The sequence below is a fragment of the Galeopterus variegatus genome, unplaced genomic scaffold (genome assembly GCF_000696425.1).
Source record: "Galeopterus variegatus unplaced genomic scaffold, G_variegatus-3.0.2 Scaffold1684, whole genome shotgun sequence".
Classification (NCBI taxonomy): Eukaryota; Metazoa; Chordata; class Mammalia; order Dermoptera; family Cynocephalidae; genus Galeopterus; species Galeopterus variegatus.
In genome coordinates this window covers 186,404-208,049 of record NW_007727795.1, presented here as the reverse complement: position 1 = coordinate 208,049, position 21,646 = coordinate 186,404, and the positions used below count along the sequence as shown (strand labels likewise).

General features: G+C 41.1%; 1 protein-coding gene across 2 annotated transcripts in view; it reads right to left on the bottom strand.

Annotated features, from left to right (window-relative positions):
- The window catches only part of MED27 (mediator complex subunit 27), a 212,896-nt gene that overhangs the window by 55,620 nt on the left and 135,630 nt on the right, over window positions 1-21,646 (bottom strand). For both annotated transcript variants that reach the window (XM_008578426.1, XM_008578427.1), the window contains exon 4: window positions 14,133-14,226. In XM_008578426.1, the coding sequence (XP_008576648.1) occupies window positions 14,133-14,226 (94 nt within the window). The remainder of the gene's footprint in view (window positions 1-14,132; window positions 14,227-21,646) is intronic.

Genomic DNA, 21,646 nt, shown 5'->3' with positions numbered 1-21,646 from the left:
GGCGCGGGCCCCGGTCTCTCCGGGGGATCCGACCCCTGGGCGGAAGCACCGCCACACTCCCAAGCGGCGCACTCTCCAGTGCGCCACCAGGCCGGCCCTAGTTTCCCATTCTTGATTTGCTCAGTCCTGAGTTCATCTCTGGCCACAGGAGGCTGGATACTCAAGGGTGGCGTGGGCCAGGCAAGTGGCTCCCTGAGGAAGCAAGAATGACAGGCCACATGGCTAGAGGAGAACTAAACATCTTGGGAGCTTCAAGTGGTAAGGGATGAAAGAAAGTTTGAGCTCTCAGGTCAGACTGGGGTCTGAACTGTCACTCTGTCACTTAGTAGCTATGTGGTCTTGAGCCTCCTTGAGCCTCAGCTTTTTCATTTGGAACATGGGACAATGCCACCGACCTCCTGGGGTCTCCAACAGGCTGAGTGAGATGGTGAATGCACAGAATGGAGCACATTGCCCAGCACAGAGAGGCCCTGCTGAACACAGACACTTACTTTAGAAATGTATGTATCCAATAAAGTCCACATTTGAAAGGACAGTTTTTCCTTTATAAATTTTAATTCTAAGAATAATGCATGATTATAATAAGAGATCAAACAATACTTAAGTATTTTAATCAGAAACCAAAGAATTAACCCCTGCCCCACTCCGCAGGAGATAACCACTACTCGAACAGTAGGCTGTCTAGACATCCCTTCTAGGCTGCTGACAAATGCACTTACCAGTAGGTACATGTCCATTTCCCTCACAACCAGGATTGCATAGTCTGTACTCCAGGCTCACTTAATAACATACCATTCCCTATTAGCTTGTCTTAGTATTCTAAAGAAAATATTTTAATTTTAGCTTCTTTATACATATATGCATAAGTATGAACAAATACTTATTCAACAAATAATTACTGAGCACCTACTATGTGCCAGGCACGGTTCTAGGCACTAAAGACACATCAATGAACAAAACAAAGATCTCTCCCTAGTGGAACTCACGGTCTTTCCAGAGGCAATCGGCGTAATAGATAAGGAAATCATATACTGTATCGGAAAGTGATAAGTACTATTTAAGAAAATAAAGGCTACTGAAGGAGATGGGGGGTAGTTGCACACGGTGGTCAGGGCAGGTTTCCCTGAGAAGGGATAGAGGAGCAGAACCTTGGAAGGCTGTGAGGAGAGGAGCCTGGGGAAAGTTAGGGGCCAAAGCCTGAAGGCAGCTGTGGGCCTAGTGAGAGAGGGGAGACAGTGTGGGGTGGAGCCAGAGAGGCAGATGAGGGATGAGAAGCCATTAGAGGAACTCAAGCTTTTACTGGAGGAAATGGGGAGCACTGCAGGTTCTGAGCAGGGAGGATACACAACCTGACTTACCCTTTAAAAGACTCTGTGGGTCTGTGTGGAGAACAGAAGAGAGGCAGGGTGGAAGCAGGGAGGCCAGTCGGGAGGCTGTTGTCATAATCCAGGGGAGAGGTAACAGAGGCTTGGGCTGGGGAGGTGGCAGTGCAGGAATGGGGAGCAATGGCTAGACTTCTGAGCCCAACACATACAATTTCATCTAGTGTGTGTATCTAAACACGCATACTTAAAAATGTTAACTTTTTTGAATAATTGTGAAAAATTTCAGGCTTACATAAAAATTGCAACAATAGTACAAAGAACTCCTGTACACCCTTCAGCTCGGTGCCGTGCTAGCATTGCATTGCGTCTGCTCGTGCCCTGTGCTCTGGCCTGTGTGCTCTCTCCATACACACGCACACACACGCACACACACGCACACACACACCATCCATCATAAATCTTTTACGCATTGCATTGCGTCTGCTCGTGCCCTGTGCTCTGGCCTGTGTGCTCTCTCCATACACACGCGCACACACACGCACACACACACCATCCATCATAAATCTTTTACCCATAAGTTTTAATATCCACTGGTAATTCTCGATTCTCATCTTATCACTGTGGTGGTTGCCCAATTTCTAATTCCGTCCACATTTATTAGTTCATATTCTACCGTGAGGAATAGCTTTCCCCATAGCTCATGCTGTTACACTGAAACCTCCCAATTCTTTATTCATTTGTTTATTAAAATCAGTAGATTCGTGGATTATTACTGTATTCTGTGGGTTATAATTCATTACTGTCATTATTTATTTTGGTGTTCAAATGGCCCAGGGTTTGGACAATGGGAGCCCCTTCAAGGTGGCCTCTGTGTCTTTTGACACGTTCCCATCATTCTTTGAGCACTTCCTTACTTTCTGGCACAAGATGCTCCAGGCTCATCTTGTCCTTTCCTTGCCCCAGTTCTGGAATCAACCGCTTCTCCAAGGAGCCCAGCTTCTGTGAGTGAGAATGATATTTAGAAACTAAGATGTGGACGACAGATGGGCTCATTGCTCCTGTGGTCCCGCTGCTTCTAGACCTTCTCAGCAGAGCTGGGACTTATGCACACGCAGGTGTGTATAGACACATCTGTATCTATTTCTATATCTATCTATCTATATCAAAAACAATGAGTTCATGCTGATACTTCCAATTGCGATTCAACACCAAGGGTTTATTCTCCTTTCCACATTTGTAATTTCCCTCTCCAAAAGGGAGAAGCCTGGCTCCTATTGTCCACAATTCACTCTTGTTATTTGCTCTATCCTGGAATACATAGAAAGCAGTTTCAGAATCGCTAACCCAAACCACTGTCGAAAACCAGCCAGCCAACTAGATTTTAATACTAGTTCACTATTGTTATAGTCCTTAGCCTAAGAGTTTAGAGTCAAAAATGCCACATCCAAAGGTTGCTGGGGTTGGCTCTCCATCCCTCCCCTCTCCTCCGAGGTGTGGTCACATTATTCATTTGAAATACAGTTAGGTTCACTTATTTCTCTTTGCATTCTTTTTAAAAAATCCCATTCTTGTCAATTAATTCTTTGAGTCTGTGAAATAGTAACATGGTTCTCAAAGTCAGAATTACATAAAAAGTATCGTCAGAGTTACCCTCTCCAACACACATCTATCCTACGCTACCTCCAGCTCCCACTCTTGACATGTGTTTCTCATCTGCCTCCTAGAAACAATTTCTTTGTTTTAGGTTTATCTTTCCTGTGTTTTGCCTCTACAAATGAGCAGACAGTGCATATTTGATATCTCCTTTCTTACATAAAAAAGGAGGCATATTAAAGATACTCCTGCATTTTGCTTTTTTCTTTTAATAATATATCCTAGAAATCACTTCATATTAGTTAGAGATCTTTCTCATTCCTTTTCAAAGATGGAAAAAAAAGTGGAGTGGCTCCATGGTGTGGCTGTATCATAATTTATTCAATCACTCTCCTCTGCACACACATTTAGGTTATTTCCAATATTTTGCAATTACAAACATCTTCAATTAATAATCATGCATGTGTATTTTCGTATTATTAGAGGTGTGCCTTCAGGGTAAATTCCTAGGAGTAGTACTGCTAGGTCAAAAGGCAAATGCATACACACAGTTGTATTAGACGTTGCCAAAGTCCCTCCTGAACAGCTGTACCAATTTGCATTCCCATAGCCATGTATGAGAAACCTGCTTCCTCACAGCCTCACCGACAGAATGTGTTGTTATACTTTTTAATTTCTGCCAATCTGGTAGGTGAGAAATCATACCTCATGTGGTTCTAGTTTGCATTTCCCTAATTGTGGGTAAGGTTGAACACTTTTCATCTGTTTAGGTACCATATCTATATCATTTAGTGAATTGTCTGTTTCTTTTATTCATTTTTCTACCCCATTTTTGGCTTTTCCTTTATTTTTAAGATTTAAAAAATGATCTTAGGGAATTAGCCCTGTATCTATAATATATGTTGACTTGCTCCCAGCATCAGCTGTCTTTTGATTTTTCTAATGATGTTTTTGGCCATCCAGAAGATTTTTCCTTTTTTTTATAATTGAGGCCCTAATGACTTACATACAGATCCCACGTATATCATATACTAAATTTCCATATGAACCTGGACCTATTTCTAGTCTACTTTATTCTACTAGCCTGTCTGTCTACTTATGAGCCAGTACCACACTGTTCTAATTAAAGAGGCTTTAGAGAATATTTTAATGCCTGACAGAGCTAGTTCCCCTGGTAGCTTTCCTTTTTTGGTGTTTTCTTATCCTTTCATGCATACTTCTTTTTCCACATAAACTTTAAAAAATCTTTTAATAAGTGCATGAAATTAATTCATACTTATTGATATGACAGATGTATGGACTAAACTTGGTCACATAATTTTATAGTTATGTGTATTATATTTTCAATGTTTCTCTAAGTGATTTTTTTTTTCTTGCTCATTTATTTATTTAGGTGTCTGTTTTTGTTCTCATGTTTACCTTTGTAAACACGTTTACACATTTTAATGCCCTTACACTCTCATTTCCCTATATACCATTTTAGCATCTTGTTTCTCAATGTTCAATGATATCCTTTAACTCTCACCTATTGCATATACAAAAGTCAGTAAGCTTATTCTACTTGCATCTTTGTGTATTATTTGGCCCATTTCTTGCTTAGATTATTTCTACTGTGTTAGAACACACAACATTTGTATAACTTCATCCTCATCACCACCTTTGTTTTAGTCTTACGTCAACAATTAAATGTAGTTCATGCTCACGCAGTCCTTAGGCTGAGGCTTTTCCACTCATCTTTTGGTTGAATGATGCTCATCCTCCAGTAGATTCCACAAGACGGGCTAATAGGTCCAGAATTCTCGTCTGTGTAAAATGATTTTTCTCTGCCTGTGACACTTGAAAGACATACATATATAGCCTTGATATACTTTTTTGAAAATGCTCTTACATCATTATCTTGTTTTAAATATTATTTTTAAGCAGTCTAGTGCCAGTCTAATTCTTTTGCCCCGTAAGTTATTTGATTTTTTTGTTTGGAAGTCTTGAGGTTTTTTCCTTTATCTTTGAAGTCTGACAGTAATAGTAGAATATATCTTGGACTTGATCTTGGTTAATTATGTCAAGTACCCAGTGGGCCCTTTCAATGTATAGACTCAGACCTTCCTTAATCTTTAAACTTTTTCTTAGATTACAGTTTTACACATTAGTTCTGTTCCATTATTTTGTTTTTCTTCCTTGTGGACTCTAGTTATATAGGTTGTTACTTTGCCTGTGTTTCATTTCATCCACTTTTTCTCTGACTCTTTCATCTCATTTTCATTCTCTTGGTTGTTTCCCAGCCTTTCTTCAATGCTCTTTATTAAATTTCATTTGAATCTATTTTTCCTTGAGCATCTTGAAATTTAGTCTTAAATTTATAATTTTATCATTTTCTTCCATTTTTTCTTGAGTCTAACAAATTTTCATTTCTTCATACTTTTTGCCTATTTTCTGTTTTTAATTTCTGAAATTTCTCATTCCAGGATTTTTCTCAATTCTCCAAATGCTTGCTGAGGATGTTAAAACCAGTTTGAGGTGCTGTGCTATAGTCTTCTTCTGTTTTGTGGTGTTTATTTCCTTCAGGAGGGTGGGGAATTTCCTCAGTTTGAGGAATTTATTCCTTCAACATTTTATTATTAACAATTTCAAATATCTAAAAAAGTTGAGAGATAGAGCGAACACTCAGACTGTCATGAGCCAGACTCTACAATTATCATTACGTTGTGTTTGCTTTATCACATACATTTCCATCTATCCATCTGCTGATTATCTTTTTTTTTTTTTTTTTTTGGTGGCTGGACTGTATGCGGATCCAAACCCTTGACTTTGGTGTTAAAATACTGTACTCTAACCAACTGAGCTAACTGGCCAGCCCTTATCTTACTTTTTTGATGCATTTGAAAATTGCAGACATTAGTATACTTCACCCCTAAACACTTAGGCAGCATATCATTAAGTAGAGTTCAATGTTTGTTTCTTATTTTTATTTTTCTTGTGGTAAAATTTGCCTACTATAAAATATACAAATCTTCAGTGTACCATTCTCTGAATTTTGACAAATACATACAGCCATGTAAAACACACCTCTATCAAAATACAGAACACTTCCTTACCACAAAATGTTCCCTCATGCCCTTCCCAGTCAATACCTGCCCCCTCCCCGCTAGAGGCAAATACAGTTCTGAGATTTGGCCTGTTCTGGAACTTTGTACAGATGGAATCATACAGTATGTTCTGTTTTGAGTGAGGCATTTTTCACTCAGCAAAGGCTAACAGTAAGAGTGCAAGTAATAGCTCACTAGGATTTGCTATATATATATATATGTATGTGTGTATATATATTTTGGTTTTTTACTAACATAATTTGGAGTGTGGTCATTCTTGGTCTTCTAGTTGTGTTTATGGCATGGTTTTTACAGTTTTATTTGTTTTTGTTTTTCTGTACAGTTTGGAGAATATGTGGAGAGATCTGCAACCCCTTGTCCCTGGACCACAATTTGAGAACTGCTGCCTTAAAAAACAGATCTGATTTTTGGAAACAAATGTTTTTTGGAGCCAGGTTCAGTAAAACAATTTTTGTGTGTCAAAAATGAGGTAAAATTATACAGACTGATTTTTCGTATAAAGCTTGTAAAACGGCATTTTTACAAAAAAAATTTTTTTAACAAAGAATTCCAATACTATCCCGTGTAGTGACAGGAATGTTAAAATATGAGTTGAGATTCCTAAAGTGATGCTGCTGTTGCACCACAGAGCTTTAGCACTGGACAGCCCTCAGAAATGGAGGAGGGACAAGTAAAGTTATTGTCTAAGTCTTCGTATGTTTGGGAAAAATCCGTTTTTCAAAATTGCTGGTGGGTGTAAATCAGTGTAGCCATTTAGGAAAACATTTCAGCATTTTCACAAGAAGTCAAACATTTGCATGTTCTACACCAGGGTTTCTAAACCTTGGCACTTTTATTTTGGGCTGGATAATTCTTTGTTGTGTAGGGCTGTCCTGTTCATTGTCAGATGTGTAGCAAAATCTCTGGCCTCTACCCAGTAGATGCCAGCAGCAACCCTCCCCTCCCCTCCCCCCCCCGCCAGGCTGTGACAAATAAAAATGTTTCTAAGCATTGCCAATGTCCCTTGGGAGGCAAACATCACCCCCAGTTAAAAATCACTGCCCTAAAACAAGCAATTCCACTCCTAGGAGTAGATCCAAGAAAAACTTTAGCCCATGGGTATCAAGGAACATGAACAAGATGTTCTGAGAAGGATGTTTGTAACACAAAAACAAAAACCCAGAAACAAGTCAAATGACCATTGATAGAAAAATGTACACTAAATTAGGATACGTTCAGATAACGAAATATTTCATAAAGCAAAAATTAATGAGCTACAGGGGCCGGCCCGGTGGCGCACTGCTACAGTGCGCCGCTTGGGAGTGTGGCGGTGCTCCCGCCGAGGGTTCAGATCCCACATACAGACCAGTTCCCGCTCACTGGCTGAGCGAGGTGCGGGCGCAACACGGAGGGCTGCGATCCCGTTGCCGTTCCCGGTCCGGTACGGGCGCAACACTGAGGGTTGCAATCCGTTGCCAGACACGAAAAAAGACAAAAAGGAAAAAAAAAAAAAATTAATGAGCTACAGCTAAGCCAACAATTTGAATGGAATTTAGGTAAAAAAAAAAATGTTGAGTAGAAAAGTAAGTCCCTGAAAACAACATATAATATCTTTAAAATAAGTTATTAAAAACAAGAGAAAATTAAAGAGTACATTTAGGAATACATATACATCTTACATGAAAAAGCCCCCCACCTCTCACCAAAAAGGAAGAGAAAGATAGACACAGGGCAGGATGACAGTTCCCTAGGAGAGGGGAGAGGCCACAGGTGGGTTCGGGTTGCAGGTGTGCTGGGGTTGAGTGGTAGGTTCCCAATGTTCACTATATTCTTATCATATTCTCTTATGTAAATAAATATGAAAGGGTCATGCCTGGATAAGTGATGACAGTGTGTCATTAATCAAGGATTATGATGAATTCAAATTTATACATCTGAAGTTAAAATCACAAACAACCTCACAAAACCCCAAGCCCTACCCACAGCCTGTGAGGCTGAGTCTGGCCCGTCTGCTTTGGTGGGCTCCCCACATCCAGCCATCCTGGCCTCCTTGGTTTCACGTGAGCATGCCAACCACCCTCTGGTGAGGCTCTTTCTGCCTGCACTACCTCTCCTGGCCCCTGCCCCCAGGCAGCACTCACAGAGGACTGGCCTGAGCCCACAGCACCCTCTGCCACTCTCCAGCTCCTTACCCTGCTCGGTCCCCTTGGCCTCATCACAATCTGACATCATATTATGCAGCAGGATGCAGGTCTCCTATCTACTTTCCACCTTCTAATGCTGCCTCTGTGAGTGCAGGGACTTTGTCTGACCATGATGAACAGCACCCAGAACGCTGCTGCCTTTCTCCCCTAGTGCTCACTGAGTATTTATTGAATAAGCATGGATGCTTTTGCAGCAATACCTCATAAACTAGTTTGGCACCAGAACTGGGACTTACCAAAAAGGCCAGCCTTCATTGGGACTCCAAGAGTATGATGGGTTTAACTTCAGGGTTCTCAAAATGTGCTCCCCAGATGACTTGAGACACAGCTGGGGCATCTGTGAAATGCAGCTCTTGGGCTCTACTCCAGAGCTGCTGAATCAGAATTTCTGCGCTGCCTGCCAAGAATATACATTTTCCACAAACTACACTGGCGATTGTTAGGCCTACTCAAGTCTGAGAATTACTGAATCCGAGAAATCAAGAGAAATCAAGGCCCCAAAATAGTTAAGCAGTTAAGCAGTTTAGCAGTTTAACAGTTCAACAGTCTTTTCTACCTCAAAGAACTTGGGGCAAAGTAAAATGGAACAATGTGTCTAAATGGTTTGAAAAAAGATGTGTCATTCAGAAGCAAGGCATGAATATGATAAGGAAACTGAAGTTTAGTTAAAGGGTAGATGTAGAAAGACTGACAAATGAGTTTTATCTTTTGTATATCGAATAACATATAAGTAAAGATTAATTTATAAAATATCAAGGTATATTTCAAATATCACAGTTGAAGCTTCTTTTTCTTCTTTTCCTACATTTTTATACCTAGTGGATCAGTCAAAAATTGTAGATTAATATTTTAAATGCTGAGAGAAGCCAGCAGCTTGTTCTAGTCTCTGACTCAGTTAAGCTCTTACAATATTTTGACTGTTAGAAGAAAATTAATAATGGGATGTTAGGCGGTAAGATGAACTGAAACTAAATATCAACATAGCTAGATTTATTTTTAGACGACTGAGCTCATCTCTTCAAAGAACAGAAACAGGATTTATTATATCATGAGTTATTAACTTATACAACACCAAAACAGCCCCCAAACAGAGCAGAGAGAGCCACAATGTATTTAAAGGTAATTATGTAAGAGGCAGAAAGTTTCACATTAGCTAGGATTTGGAGTGTTTAGACTACAGAAGGCTCACAAAGATACCAGAAGAAGTTAAGCCAATAACTGTCCAGAATCAAACTACTTACAAATGCCTTATTCCTTCTCCGTGGGTAGCCAAAGAGCAGACCCCCATTGCAGCCGACAGGGACAGACTGATACACAGGCAAGTCAGAGCAGCTTTCATTTCTGCCATTCCTGCGTTCATTCAGCAAATATTTACTGAGCACCTGTTTGTCTTCCCTTTTCTCCCTCCCCTCACCCCATCTCATCTCCTAAGCTACACACTCTTTGGGGGTCCACAATTTGAAGAGAATTCAAGCATGGGCTTCCAGGTCAAACTGTCCCCAGTTGGAAGGTGACTGCTCCTCAGTTTCTGATGGGCCCTGAAGCCTTGGTGCTTCCAGGCCAACAACGAAAAGCTGATTTGGCTATAGACGAGTCAAACTGACCTCAATTGCCTAAAATAGAAGCTTCAAAAAGTGCCAATTCAGTAGCCCCCTTTTTCTCTTTCCCCCTTTTACATTGTGAGGAAACTGCCAATGATGGACTGAGACAACCAATTACAGGTCACTGAACAATGACAGCACTCGGCTGCCCCTTGGCAGTGACCACTTGGTGAAGGAGGAAACCAAAACAGGATCACCAAAGCCTGCCTCTGTCCATGGACTGCCTGGAGTTCAAAGACTTTATGCCATTTTCAACCCCCCCACCCCATCTTCACACACCAAAAGCAGAAGAGATTTATAACAGTGGAACATGCTATCATAGAACCAAGGCCATTTAACAGGAGCCATTTCTGGACCTCCTCGTGCACTCGTCTGGGTGCCACACCATTATGCCTCGCAGCTCACGTGACACTTAGGAAAAAGGTATATGCCCCCACTGTTCCCAACATTCCCCGCTCCTCCAGATACGGGCCTGCACTGGCTCCGTGGCTTGGATTAAGGCTTAAACATTCATCCTAGTGTATGTGCCAGAATGTTCCTGCCAATGTTATTTAAAAAGCAAAATTAAAAACAACCCCTAGATGCCCTGACAAGAGAAAGAATAAAGTGTGGACAGTCACTGAATGGACTATTCGATAACAATGAAGATGCTCAAACTATCAGATACAACCGACGACAGAGTCACATCTCAGAAACAACACATATACTGTAATATTATTTTCATAAAGTTCAAAACGCAACGACATACTATTTAGGAGTACATGCACATGTGGCAAACCACACTTAGAAAGGAGGAGAAGAGGTGATTCTCAGGATGGAGGTACATCGGGTGCAGAGGCAGGGGTCGGGGAAGAGCGCACGCTGGTTATGTTCTGCTGCTCACATTCAGTGGTGAGCTCACGGGTTTATTTATGCTAGATAATTTACATATCCATTACACGTATTCCTTCAAATGCATCAAATTACATAAGAAGAAAGTTTTAAGAAAAAATTACGAGCCTGGTCCCTGGCAGTCCAAATTATACTTGCCACTAGCAGGAGCTACCCTCAGAGATGGGAGGAGGACAGCATCCTGGAGGCTTCAGGCCAGAGGCGGGGAGAGGAATCCCAGCCGTTGGAGTGGAAGAAATGACTGATTCACTTTTCTACTTGTTAAATGAATACAACTGGTGGTGCTACAGCGAGGGCCACTGGAAGGATCAAATGAGATGAGTGCTTGTAAGCCACACTGGTGGTCCATTTCATCAGGCACACTGCTGCTTTCTCAACCCTGCCCCCTTCCTCTGGGAAATTGCTTCCCCTCCACTCCACACAGTTCTGCGGGGCTGCCAAGGCCAGACCTCCCCCCGACCACTGGGGGAAGACAACTTGGCTAGGCTGGCACAAGTGTTCCTCCCAGGCTGACCAACATGGAAGGAAAGCAGCTGATGCCCAATCGTTTAGACCACGGGGCCCCAAAAGGACACTGTGCTGTTCTTGCTGCGGACATGCCCGGAGCTACCCTGGTTATTGTCCCTCCTGGCAGGTCAGCTCCATCTTTGAGTCTGTGAGCATCTAGCATCATTAAACAGCAAAACAAAACCAGAAACCAACTCTTCCCTTGTTTAACTTAATCAGAGCAGGTTTCTGTTGACTGCATTCAAGGAAGCCTAGCTGATTCAGGAGAAATGCCATTTTATTTAAAAAGTACAGGCACAGTTCAGGCTCTGGCCAAGGGAGGTAAAAGAGATGGCAGCAGAGACTACTCAAGTATGTCCTACTCCAAGCAGCCACCCCATCAGCCTCACTCACCTCCCAAAGCCTTCCAGAATGCACTGCAACCCAGATGAATACAGTTTATCCCAGATTAATCTCCAGAAAACACTTTCCACTCTTGCCTACCATCCTGCTGTGGTACCCTACGGCCTACAATACAGGTCATGAACCTTTTCCACCAAAGTCTAGGGAGCAGATGACTAGTAAAGGTGTCAGGACAGATGGCAGCTGTTGGTCCTGTTTCCCCTCCCAAGTGAGAATTCCCTTCACCCTCAGAGGAGATGGGTATGACAGCTACAAAGGGTCTGGAGATTTGCAATCTAATAAAACACCATCTTTTAAGAATAAAAGCCAAATGAAGCAATTACGTTAAAACTGTGATTAATCCACCCAGCAATTGGATTCTGACTCGGATCACCCACCACTATTCCTATAAACATCCACCACCTTCTGTGAATTCCTGTGTCACCAAAGAAAGGTAACAGCTAGCTGGCTAGACACACGTAGATCTGAATTAGCCATTCACAGGGGTAAAAATGGTATATGTGAGATGGGATTCTTCCCTTGAATTGGGCCCCTAAACTCTCTCATCAGTCTATTAGGAGTCCCAGAAGAAAGGACATGAAGCTGACAGGTCATTGTGAAATGAAAGCCTGCTTTCTCGGGTGGAAGTAACTCTAATATCTTAGGCCTGTTTGCCTGGAATCCTGGTCGCTCTGCTCATTCCCTTCAATGCCAAATTCCTACCTTCATCACGAAATGGAAGCTCAATGACCCAGAAATAATTTGAACAAACCTGTTCCACTGAGGATGATTTCTTTTTGTCTTCATTAACTCTTTGGTCTCTGTCAAGTATGCTGAAAGCAGGATTTATGTTTTGGCTGCTGGGTGTGAAGGATCTTAAAATTTAAACAATCTGTATATTTAACTGAGGCAGAAAGTATTTCATGTTTTATATGAAGAAAATTGTTTTCTTTTTCAATTAGAATAATATTTTATTATCCCACTCTCTTTATATTTTAACTGGAAGAATTTTTTTTTTTTTTTTCCCTTTTTGTCTTTTTTCGTGACCGGCAACGGTTCGCAACCCTCAGTGTCACGTCCGTACCGGACCGGGACCGGCAACGGGATCGCAACCCTCGGTGTTGCGCCCGCACCTCGCTCAGCCAGTGAGCGGGAACCGGTCTGTACGTGGGATCCGAACCCTCGGCGGGAGCGCCACCGCGCTCCCAAGTGGCGCACTGTAGCAGGGCGCCACCGGGCCGGCCCTTAACTGGAAGAATTTTTATTTTTTTTCCCTTTTTGTCTTTTTTCGTGACCGGCAACGGTTCGCAACCCTCAGTGTCACGTCCGTACCGGACCGGGACCGGCAACGGGATCGCAACCCTCGGTGTTGCGCCCGCACCTCGCTCAGCCAGTGAGCGGGAACCGGTCTGTACGTGGGATCCGAACCCTCGGCGGGAGCGCCACCGCGCTCCCAAGTGGCGCACTGTAGCAGTGCGCCACCGGGCCGGCCCTTAACTGGAAGAATTTTAAATAAAAGTAGCATGTTACCCATATGAATGTCACCAATTTTTTTCTCACAAACAAAATATCACACAGTTAACAAGGCTACATCTTTGCCTTTCTTAAGAAAAAAATACACATGCACACACAGTAAGCCTGCTCTCCCAAGATGAATGGCTTGAGTGAACAGTCACTCGTCCTGGGTGACTGGCTACTTATTTATAAGGCTTTAAACAAGTAAAATGCTAAAATATGGAAGTCCACACTAGGCCCCAAAGCAGCAGCAATTGACTAGATATAAGAAGCACTCTGTTCCGAACCTCACCTCCCTGATGCCTGTCAAAAACCACCACTCTTATTCAATACACTCTGCTTTCTATGAAACATAGTGGTTCATCAAAATCCGTGTTCAGGCAAATGTTCAGACCATTAGAAAAGCTTCTCATCACTGAGGCCTTTCTAATTAATAATATAATTTAGCATTTCTATTCTACCATATTTACAAAACACACCTGTCTTTGGTGAATTCATGCAAACACGAACATCAGTGATGAGATTATGAGGTCAGCTTGCTCAGAACAAACCAAAATCAGAAACAACAAAACCAGAAGGCATTGGTGAGGAGGTCTCGGAATACTTTCTTCAATACATATGGATTTTATAGATGATTTCCACAGAACCTAGTTCTGTTTTAAGACAGTGTGGGGTTTTTTTGTTTGTTTTTTAAAGCAGGATCTAGTAATTGAACATGACTACTGTCTAATGTACCTCCTGGGAAAACATAAAACAGACATTCACCAAAACACTGTTTGGGGGGTTTGCACCATGAACTGATCTTACAGTATCATTTCTCTAGGGTTAACTCTTACAAGGGGTCTGCAATTTTGTTAAAAAGCATGTGCAAAATGTTTAAGTTCCAGAATGCCAATGAAGAAGACAAGCTGTTCACCATCAAACTAGGATTTAATCTCCATTCTGTAGATCCTACAGCACGGGACCAGAGAGTTAATTCTGAAGTCAATTTTTCTTCCACACATCCCTACAAACAATTCAAGTAGAGCTTACCAGAAGCATTGCTGATGTTCCATTGGGTCTGGATAAGTGGATGGACATTTCAGGAAACATCCTGTCAATGCGGCTGATCACGTCATCAACATATCTGAGTGGGAAAAAGAAATACACACATATGAACTAGAGCACTAGTATTAGAACTACAGGTCTACGGTGTACTAAAGACTTTGGTTTTAAATTTAATTCTGTATCAATGTAATACATTTTTAAGAAGGTGAATAGAATTATAAGGCTTTTTATGAAAAATGCTACTCCCCTGTTCCTCCTCTTGTCTTAAGAACTGACCATATTTTAGTGATTTCTTTTGGTATTTACCTCTGTATTTCTAAATAATGTGTTTTTAATGCTAGTTCCTAATTTTTCATTTTAAGGATTGACTTATTAACTTTCTTCTATAGGAGATCAGAATTCAGCTCTGTCACATTCCTGGCCCCTGGGCTCCAACCACACAGCCTCTCCCTCTGCCCTTCTGGTGTAGGATGGGCATGGCTTTTGTGTTGCTCACCTCTGGGCCGCCACATTCTCTTGTGGGGCTTCTCATCTCAATAACATGAATAACTGGTTCCCTGGATTAAATTCTTTCTGTTTTAAATACCTGAAGTCATTTCTGTTTTCTTGGTTGGACTCAATTCAAATTGTATCACAATTTTTGCTTAAATCAGTATTGTTTACATTCTAAAATCTCTGCATATATTTTTAATAGCTGAGCCATATAGTGGCTCCTGGGTACATTTACTTACTTATAGGGCTTTCTGTTTTCCTGGATTTCTGTTTTGCTTGATTTTCATTGGACTAGTTTTCTATGTACCTATTACAATTTTATTTCTAAACTCTCTACCTGACTCTAAAACTTCTCTTGCTACAGTCAAACATATTAGGCAAGTTGTCAGTTCCATATTTTTCTTGGAGATATCCTTCCAAAAGGGAGTCCTCTCTTCTGGTCTAAACAGAAACTGTATCTCTTAAGGTTTAATAATCATCGAGATCATTGACATCAAGCACTTAGCATGGTGTTTGGCACATAACAGGTCCTCGAAAACTATAAGTGCTCCTGTTGGTAGTTCTACCACATACACTACAGCCTGTTCTGCAAAAATGTCCTCCCTTAGAGGAATGAATTCTCCCCTGCAGTGGAGGCTCCCTGTCAGGGTGTTAGCCCACAGCACAAACAGAGCTGGGTCTGGCCTGGGTCCTTTGAGAATAAAATCAAACAAGTATTTGTGCTCATCATCCAATCACACTGCACACAAAGGGGATGCTTAATATAATAGCTGAGATGCAAAACTATCTATTAAGGATCTTGCATTGGATTTCATATCCATTGGAAATGACAAATTAAATTACATATCCATTAAATCAGGGACATATAAAAGGTATATTCTCTTGGGGGAACAGAGAGATTAGCTTTCCATTCACAACATGAAAAGATTTTAGTTCGAAACTTGGGGCTCATGAGAGATAGCAGACAACATAATGCCATTTGTTAAAAAGTGAACATATCAGCTGTGAAAGAATTAACCTGTCAGGTTTTCCTTAGAGAACGCTATGTATAGTTTTAAACTTGGAGTTGAAAAAGGAAAGAGAAAAACTACAGAAGGCCCAGGGGTAAACAGTGAGGACAACGAGAAGACTGCAGCAGAGAAGTGCAAGAGGAGGTGGAGGTGCGTTGAAGGGCATTTGCTCCTGGGGAGAAGCAGGCTGGAGGGAGACTTTGATATTCTTCAAGTACACAAACTGCTTTTCTGAGCTCAGTAACAGCTGTCTTCCACCGCTAGAAGAACTACAACATGAGGACGCGGCATCAAAAGGCAAACTTGCTTAGAAGGAACAAAAGGCATTTCTTAAAGGTAAGGCACCATTCTGTTGATTTTTTAGTGGTTTAGAAAACAATCTTTCCTGGGTGGCTAAGAAACAGTCTGGCCAAGGCACCACACATGACCTCCCCTCTGGTCCCCTTCTAGATTTACAGCTCCATGACATAAAATCTTGGATCTAGGCTTAAATACTGCAGGAGGTGAAAAGATGAAGAAAGGAGAAAATTAACTCATTTTTCATAACTGCTGATGATTCTTGAAATGGCAAAAGACACATGGCAAGAATCTCATGGTGAAAGTTTATACCAGGTCAGTGGAAACATTTCTGCATTTACACAGTTCTTTTCTAAATCCACATGTGTGGTTTAAACCCAGTTTCTTCAGACTCAGCAGGAAGCAAAAATCCACTGTCCTGTGCGAATGGAGGTCATTGCTAAGTATATGTTAATGGGAAGCGGGGTAGGCAATGTCTTCCAAACTGATCCTCAATCAATAGCCATCATAGCTCTGGACAGCAGAAAGCAAATGAATATGCAGAACTTCAGTATAAAGGTAACATTATAATTTGCTTTCCCTTGTACCTTTCACCTTGAAGGCTTCAAAATATGTTCTGGAAAACAGGGAAACGGGTAGGTTAAGTGATCTTCCCAGGTTACGAAAAAAGCCAGAAACCAAGCTCAGTTTCCAGAATGTCATGCCAATTTCCTGGCTTTGCTTGCTTTTAGTAAGGGCCAGAGTTCTAAACGGACAAACAACAAAGGTTCCTTGCCACTTCTGGATTCCTTTATGTCTGAGATCTTTACTTCTAAGGGAAGGCAGTAGCAGAAAAAAACAGTTCCTACGAAAAATACCTGCAGTTGGCATAGGAAAGTAGAGAGGTCTGGGGTGGGTTTTTTTGGTTGTTTCTTTGCCAACTGGTGATCTTAGATAAAGTTGAGCAAACTCAATTCAAAGATTTTATTAAGCAAAAGCAAAAGCAAATTTTTAAAGAGACTATTTTTCATTCACATGCCTAACATAAAGGAGATGCAAATTTCTTTTTTACAGGTGACATTATGTATTTGCCAAAAAGAGAAAGTCATATGCATCTTTAGCTGAGGAAAACAATGTCTAAATTCTAGAAGCAAAAATCAAAACACTTCATTTTCAAATAGACCCAACCTCCAAAACACAAATCAACCGCTAGTGACTTCACAGAGATAAGGAAAGCTTGGAACGTCAAATTAAAAATCTGGAGACAAAAATGACTCTTTCTGCTGAGGGCGGTGTCGGTAGGGAAGGTGGTCTCTGGCAGTACTTCTCTCAAGACAGCGCACACTGCTAGTGTCTGCACAGAGCCCTGCACGCGTGGCTCCCCGCTTCATGTGCAGGGCTAAGGACAGGTAGGAACAGCATGTGCTCCTCCTACACTTCTACCATATGTCATACTCCGTTCTGTGGCAGAATCAAATTACTTTAATTTTTACCTTTGGAATATAGGCAAACAAGCAGTAACACAGCAGTGGTGACTAGTTTACACTTGAGCAGACGCGGCGAGGAAAGACATTAATTTAGTGCCAAATTGAGCAGTGAGTCACAATTTGCACATATCTGTCAACCTGTTAACAGGGTAATAACTTGGAAAGATTGCCGTTCCTATTTACATTACAGAAGCCTTTTGAAAATGGAGAGCTGCTTGGTTCGCCTTCTCAAAGCACTCGGCTGATGAGCTGGATTGATGGTCCAAGAACTGGGCTAGTAACACAAACTTGTAGAAATCGCAGGTTCAGATAAAGGTGTGATTCATAACTTCAGTATTTTCAGGCAGAAAATTAACTTTTAAGCAATAAGAGAGTCCTGTTTCCCTGTCCTGCTCCGTAATTACAGTCATACTCTCAATGGTTTCCAATCCAAGTTTTTCCAAGCGCAACCCAACTGACTCTTCCTGAAGTTTCTAATGGCTTCCTTTGGACTGAGATTCAACCACCTCAATATCTCTGCTGCATCAGAAACAACGACACCAATCTCGGATTTCTGACATTAATTTCTGGAGCCCTAAACCTTGTTTTCTTCTGATTTTCCTCAAGTAGCTCAGTCTGTTCCTTTAAATGGCCTTAATCAGAGAATTAGAGAATACCAGGACCTCAGAGGTCCTCTCAGCTAACGTCCCTGTCAGTCTAGGACTTGAACAGCATCTCCACGAGGTGTTCATCATAACTACCCCTGTAACACCACCTCACAAGGCAGTCCTTTAACTTCTGGATAGCCAGGTTGTTTCAAATCCACTTACAGTGTCTCCACTCAATCTCCCCACTTCTACACCTTGTGGAACAACACAAATAATTCCTCCAAAGCCTAAAGGCTTTCTGCAATTATGTAAAAGACTATTGGGTTTTCTGATTTCTGTCATCAGTGGTTTTTAATCATTCTTGGGTCGCAGATCCCTTGGAGAAGTATTGAAAACTAAAAATACATGTCTGTACAACATTTTGCAAATAATTTTCTGCAGTTCGTAGGCCCTTAAAGTCCATTCATGGACCCTATAAGAATTCTTGCTCTGGAACCATTCTATAGAACTAAGGGCTTTGGTTTTCTTTTTTGCTCCTTTCTGGATTATACATACATATATATAAAAAGTGTACACATGTATATATATATATATACACACTTTTTTTTTTTTTGGTGGCTGGCTGGTATGGGGATCCAAGCCCTTGATCTGGTGTCAGCAGCATCAAACTCTAACCAAGTGAGCTAACTGGCCAGCCCTAAATTTTATTTTTCAATAAGGCTATCTTCATTTTTGGAAAAAAAATACATATATATATACATATTTGTTGCAGCCTAGAAGTGAACACAACATTAGTGATACAGGGGACACAACGAATCTAATAGTTCTGATATAAAAACCAGGCTTCCATGATGGAGCCTTAAATTAGTTTATTTTTTAATTGACAAATAAAAATTGTATATATTTATCATGTACAACACGTTGTTTTGAAAAATGTATACATTGTGGAATGCCTAAATCAAACTAATTAACACATGTTACCTCACATACTTTTTTGTGTGTATGCTGAGAATAACACTTAAAATCTATTCTCTTAGCAATTTTCAAGAATACAATACATTGTTAGTAACTATAGTCACCTCTTAGTATGATAGCTCTCCTGAACTTATTCCTCCTGTTTAAATGAAATTTTGTATCCTTTAGCCGATATCTCCCCAACACACCCCCTCACCCCAAACCCCTGGTAACCACCATTCTACTCTCTGCTTCTATGAGTTCAACTTTTTAGATTCCACATATAAGTGAAGTCATGCAGTCTTTCTGTGCCCGGCTTACTTCACTTAACATAAAGTCCTACAGGTTCATCCATGTTGTTCCAAATGACAGGATTCCCTTCTTTTAAGGCTGGGTAGTATTCCACTGTGTATATATATACCACATTTTCTTTATCTATTCATCTGTACATAGACATTTAGGTTGATTCCATATCTCAGCTATTGTGAATAATCTTGCAATGAACATGGGAGCGCAGACATCTCTCTGACATACTCATCTCATCTGCTTTGGATATACACACCCAGTAGTGGGATTGTGGGATCATATAGTCATTTTATTTTTAATTTTTTTAAAGGAACCTCCATATAGCTTTCCATTATGGCTTCTCTAATTTACATTCCCACCAACAGAGTGCAAGGGTTCCCTTTTCTCTACATCCTTGCCAACAACACTTACCTTTAGTGTTTGTTTTTAAACAACTGCCTCTCACTGTTCACTAATCCTTCCAAAAAACTCAAGGTTCTACGTCCATGACCTTAGAGGTCATCTGATTGTGGGTAACCACCTTTGCTTCCAAAGCCACATCACCCATGCTGTACAGAAGCTCCTTGCTTGGATGAGGACACAGCTCCCAGCTTTCTGCATCACTGTTAAGGCACAGCTCAGTGGTGGACTCAAGTTTACAATCTAGCTCCTGCTACCATTCCAGCCCCATCCGGCCGCCTTCTTTCATGTCCCTGAGCAGGCTCACCCTGCCTTGCACACTGTGCACATTCCACATTTTCTGCCCGGAAGACTCTTCTTAAAACTACTCCCACACCTGTGCCCAGGTCATTTTTACTCATGCTTCAAGTCTTTGGGTTTCACCTTAGTGATTCTTCTTTAGGGAAGACTTCCCTGACACTCCCATTGCTCCTCCATCAATCAGTGCACCCCATTCTACCTCTTATGGTACTTTCAAATTCTCTTTGTCACTCCTGTCCCATGTGTTATTAAACAATTTTCAAGCTATCATTTATTTAATGTCTATCTCCCTCATAGGACTCTTTGGGATTGTATGACTGTTTTCTTCAATGCTGAATCCAGCACCTGGCCTCAGTGCCTGGCACTCACTAGGCACTCCTTAAATATTTACTGAATTAGTAGACAGCACATCAACAGTAAGCCATGTAGACTCAAGTTAGGCCACTATGAAACAACTAAAATGCAAAGTTCTCTCTAACAGATGAAGATTTGAGGTGCTGAAGAGTTCATTACATTAGCCATCAAAAGTCACTAACAACAGCCACCAGACAGCTCCACAAAACAGACCTCAAAGGAAGCAGCAGATTCTTTAAAGTCTTACGGTTTGATATGCATCTACAGAATCCCTGCACCTGTTTTAGTAAAAAAGCCCAACGCCTCTTAGAAGCAAGAGCCTTCTAAGAAAGTGCACTGTTATTGCCAGTTTTAAAATGTTGCTTTTAATGAACTAATTAATTCTGCAAAACATTAGTACACAGATGTGTGCTACCAAATTGGGATTACAATACCAAAATGATAACAAAACAGAATGTGAAAGACATTTCTAAAGATACCAGTTTTGCAAAACATTAATTTTTACTCTACGTGTTAAAATGCACTGCAAACCATTTGTTATTAAAGCCTTAAAATGATTTACTAGACAGATGGCTTAGTTCTCTAAAGTCTGACCCCTCCTCAAAAGAAAAAAAAACCAAAAATCACCACAACAAATCTGGCCCCCAGCCAGTGACTCCATGTTAGTGTGATGCTTAGCAGCTCAAGCCAGATTTAAATAGCATTTACCCCACACAGTGTGTAAAATACATGCTGTTCATTTTCTCCAACCATACAAAATCTACAAGTTAGGAATGCATATATTAATAAACCACCTTTTCAGGGGAAGGGTAATGCCCAGTAGAAATCAAGAAGGGAATCATTTGTATGATCTAAAAATGATTTAAAATTTTCCTCCAACCCTGTCCACAATGAAATTGAGAGGCCTTTGACAGTGGGTGGAAACAGATGGGGGCTTGTTTAATTACTTCATGAGAATGAGCTCGGCTGGAACTACAACTATCAATCTCAAGATGCTGAAGAAAGAGACTAAAACTTAGGTCAAATTTGCTCACTTCTCATTTTTGTAAAATGTTTGTATCATGGCTGTGAAAGATTTCTGGTTATTCTCTCAAGAATATTAAAAGTACTTTCTAAACTGTACATCAAAAAGTAAGACTAGGGCCGAGCCCGTGGCGCACTCGGGAGAGTGCGGCGCTGTGAGCGCAGCGACGCTCCCGCCGTGGGTTTGGATCCTATATAGGAATGGCCAGTGCGCTCACTGGCTGAGCGCGGTGTGGGTGACACCACACCAAGGGTTGTGATCCCATTACCGGTAACAAAAACAGACAAAAAAAAAAAAAAAAAAAACCAAG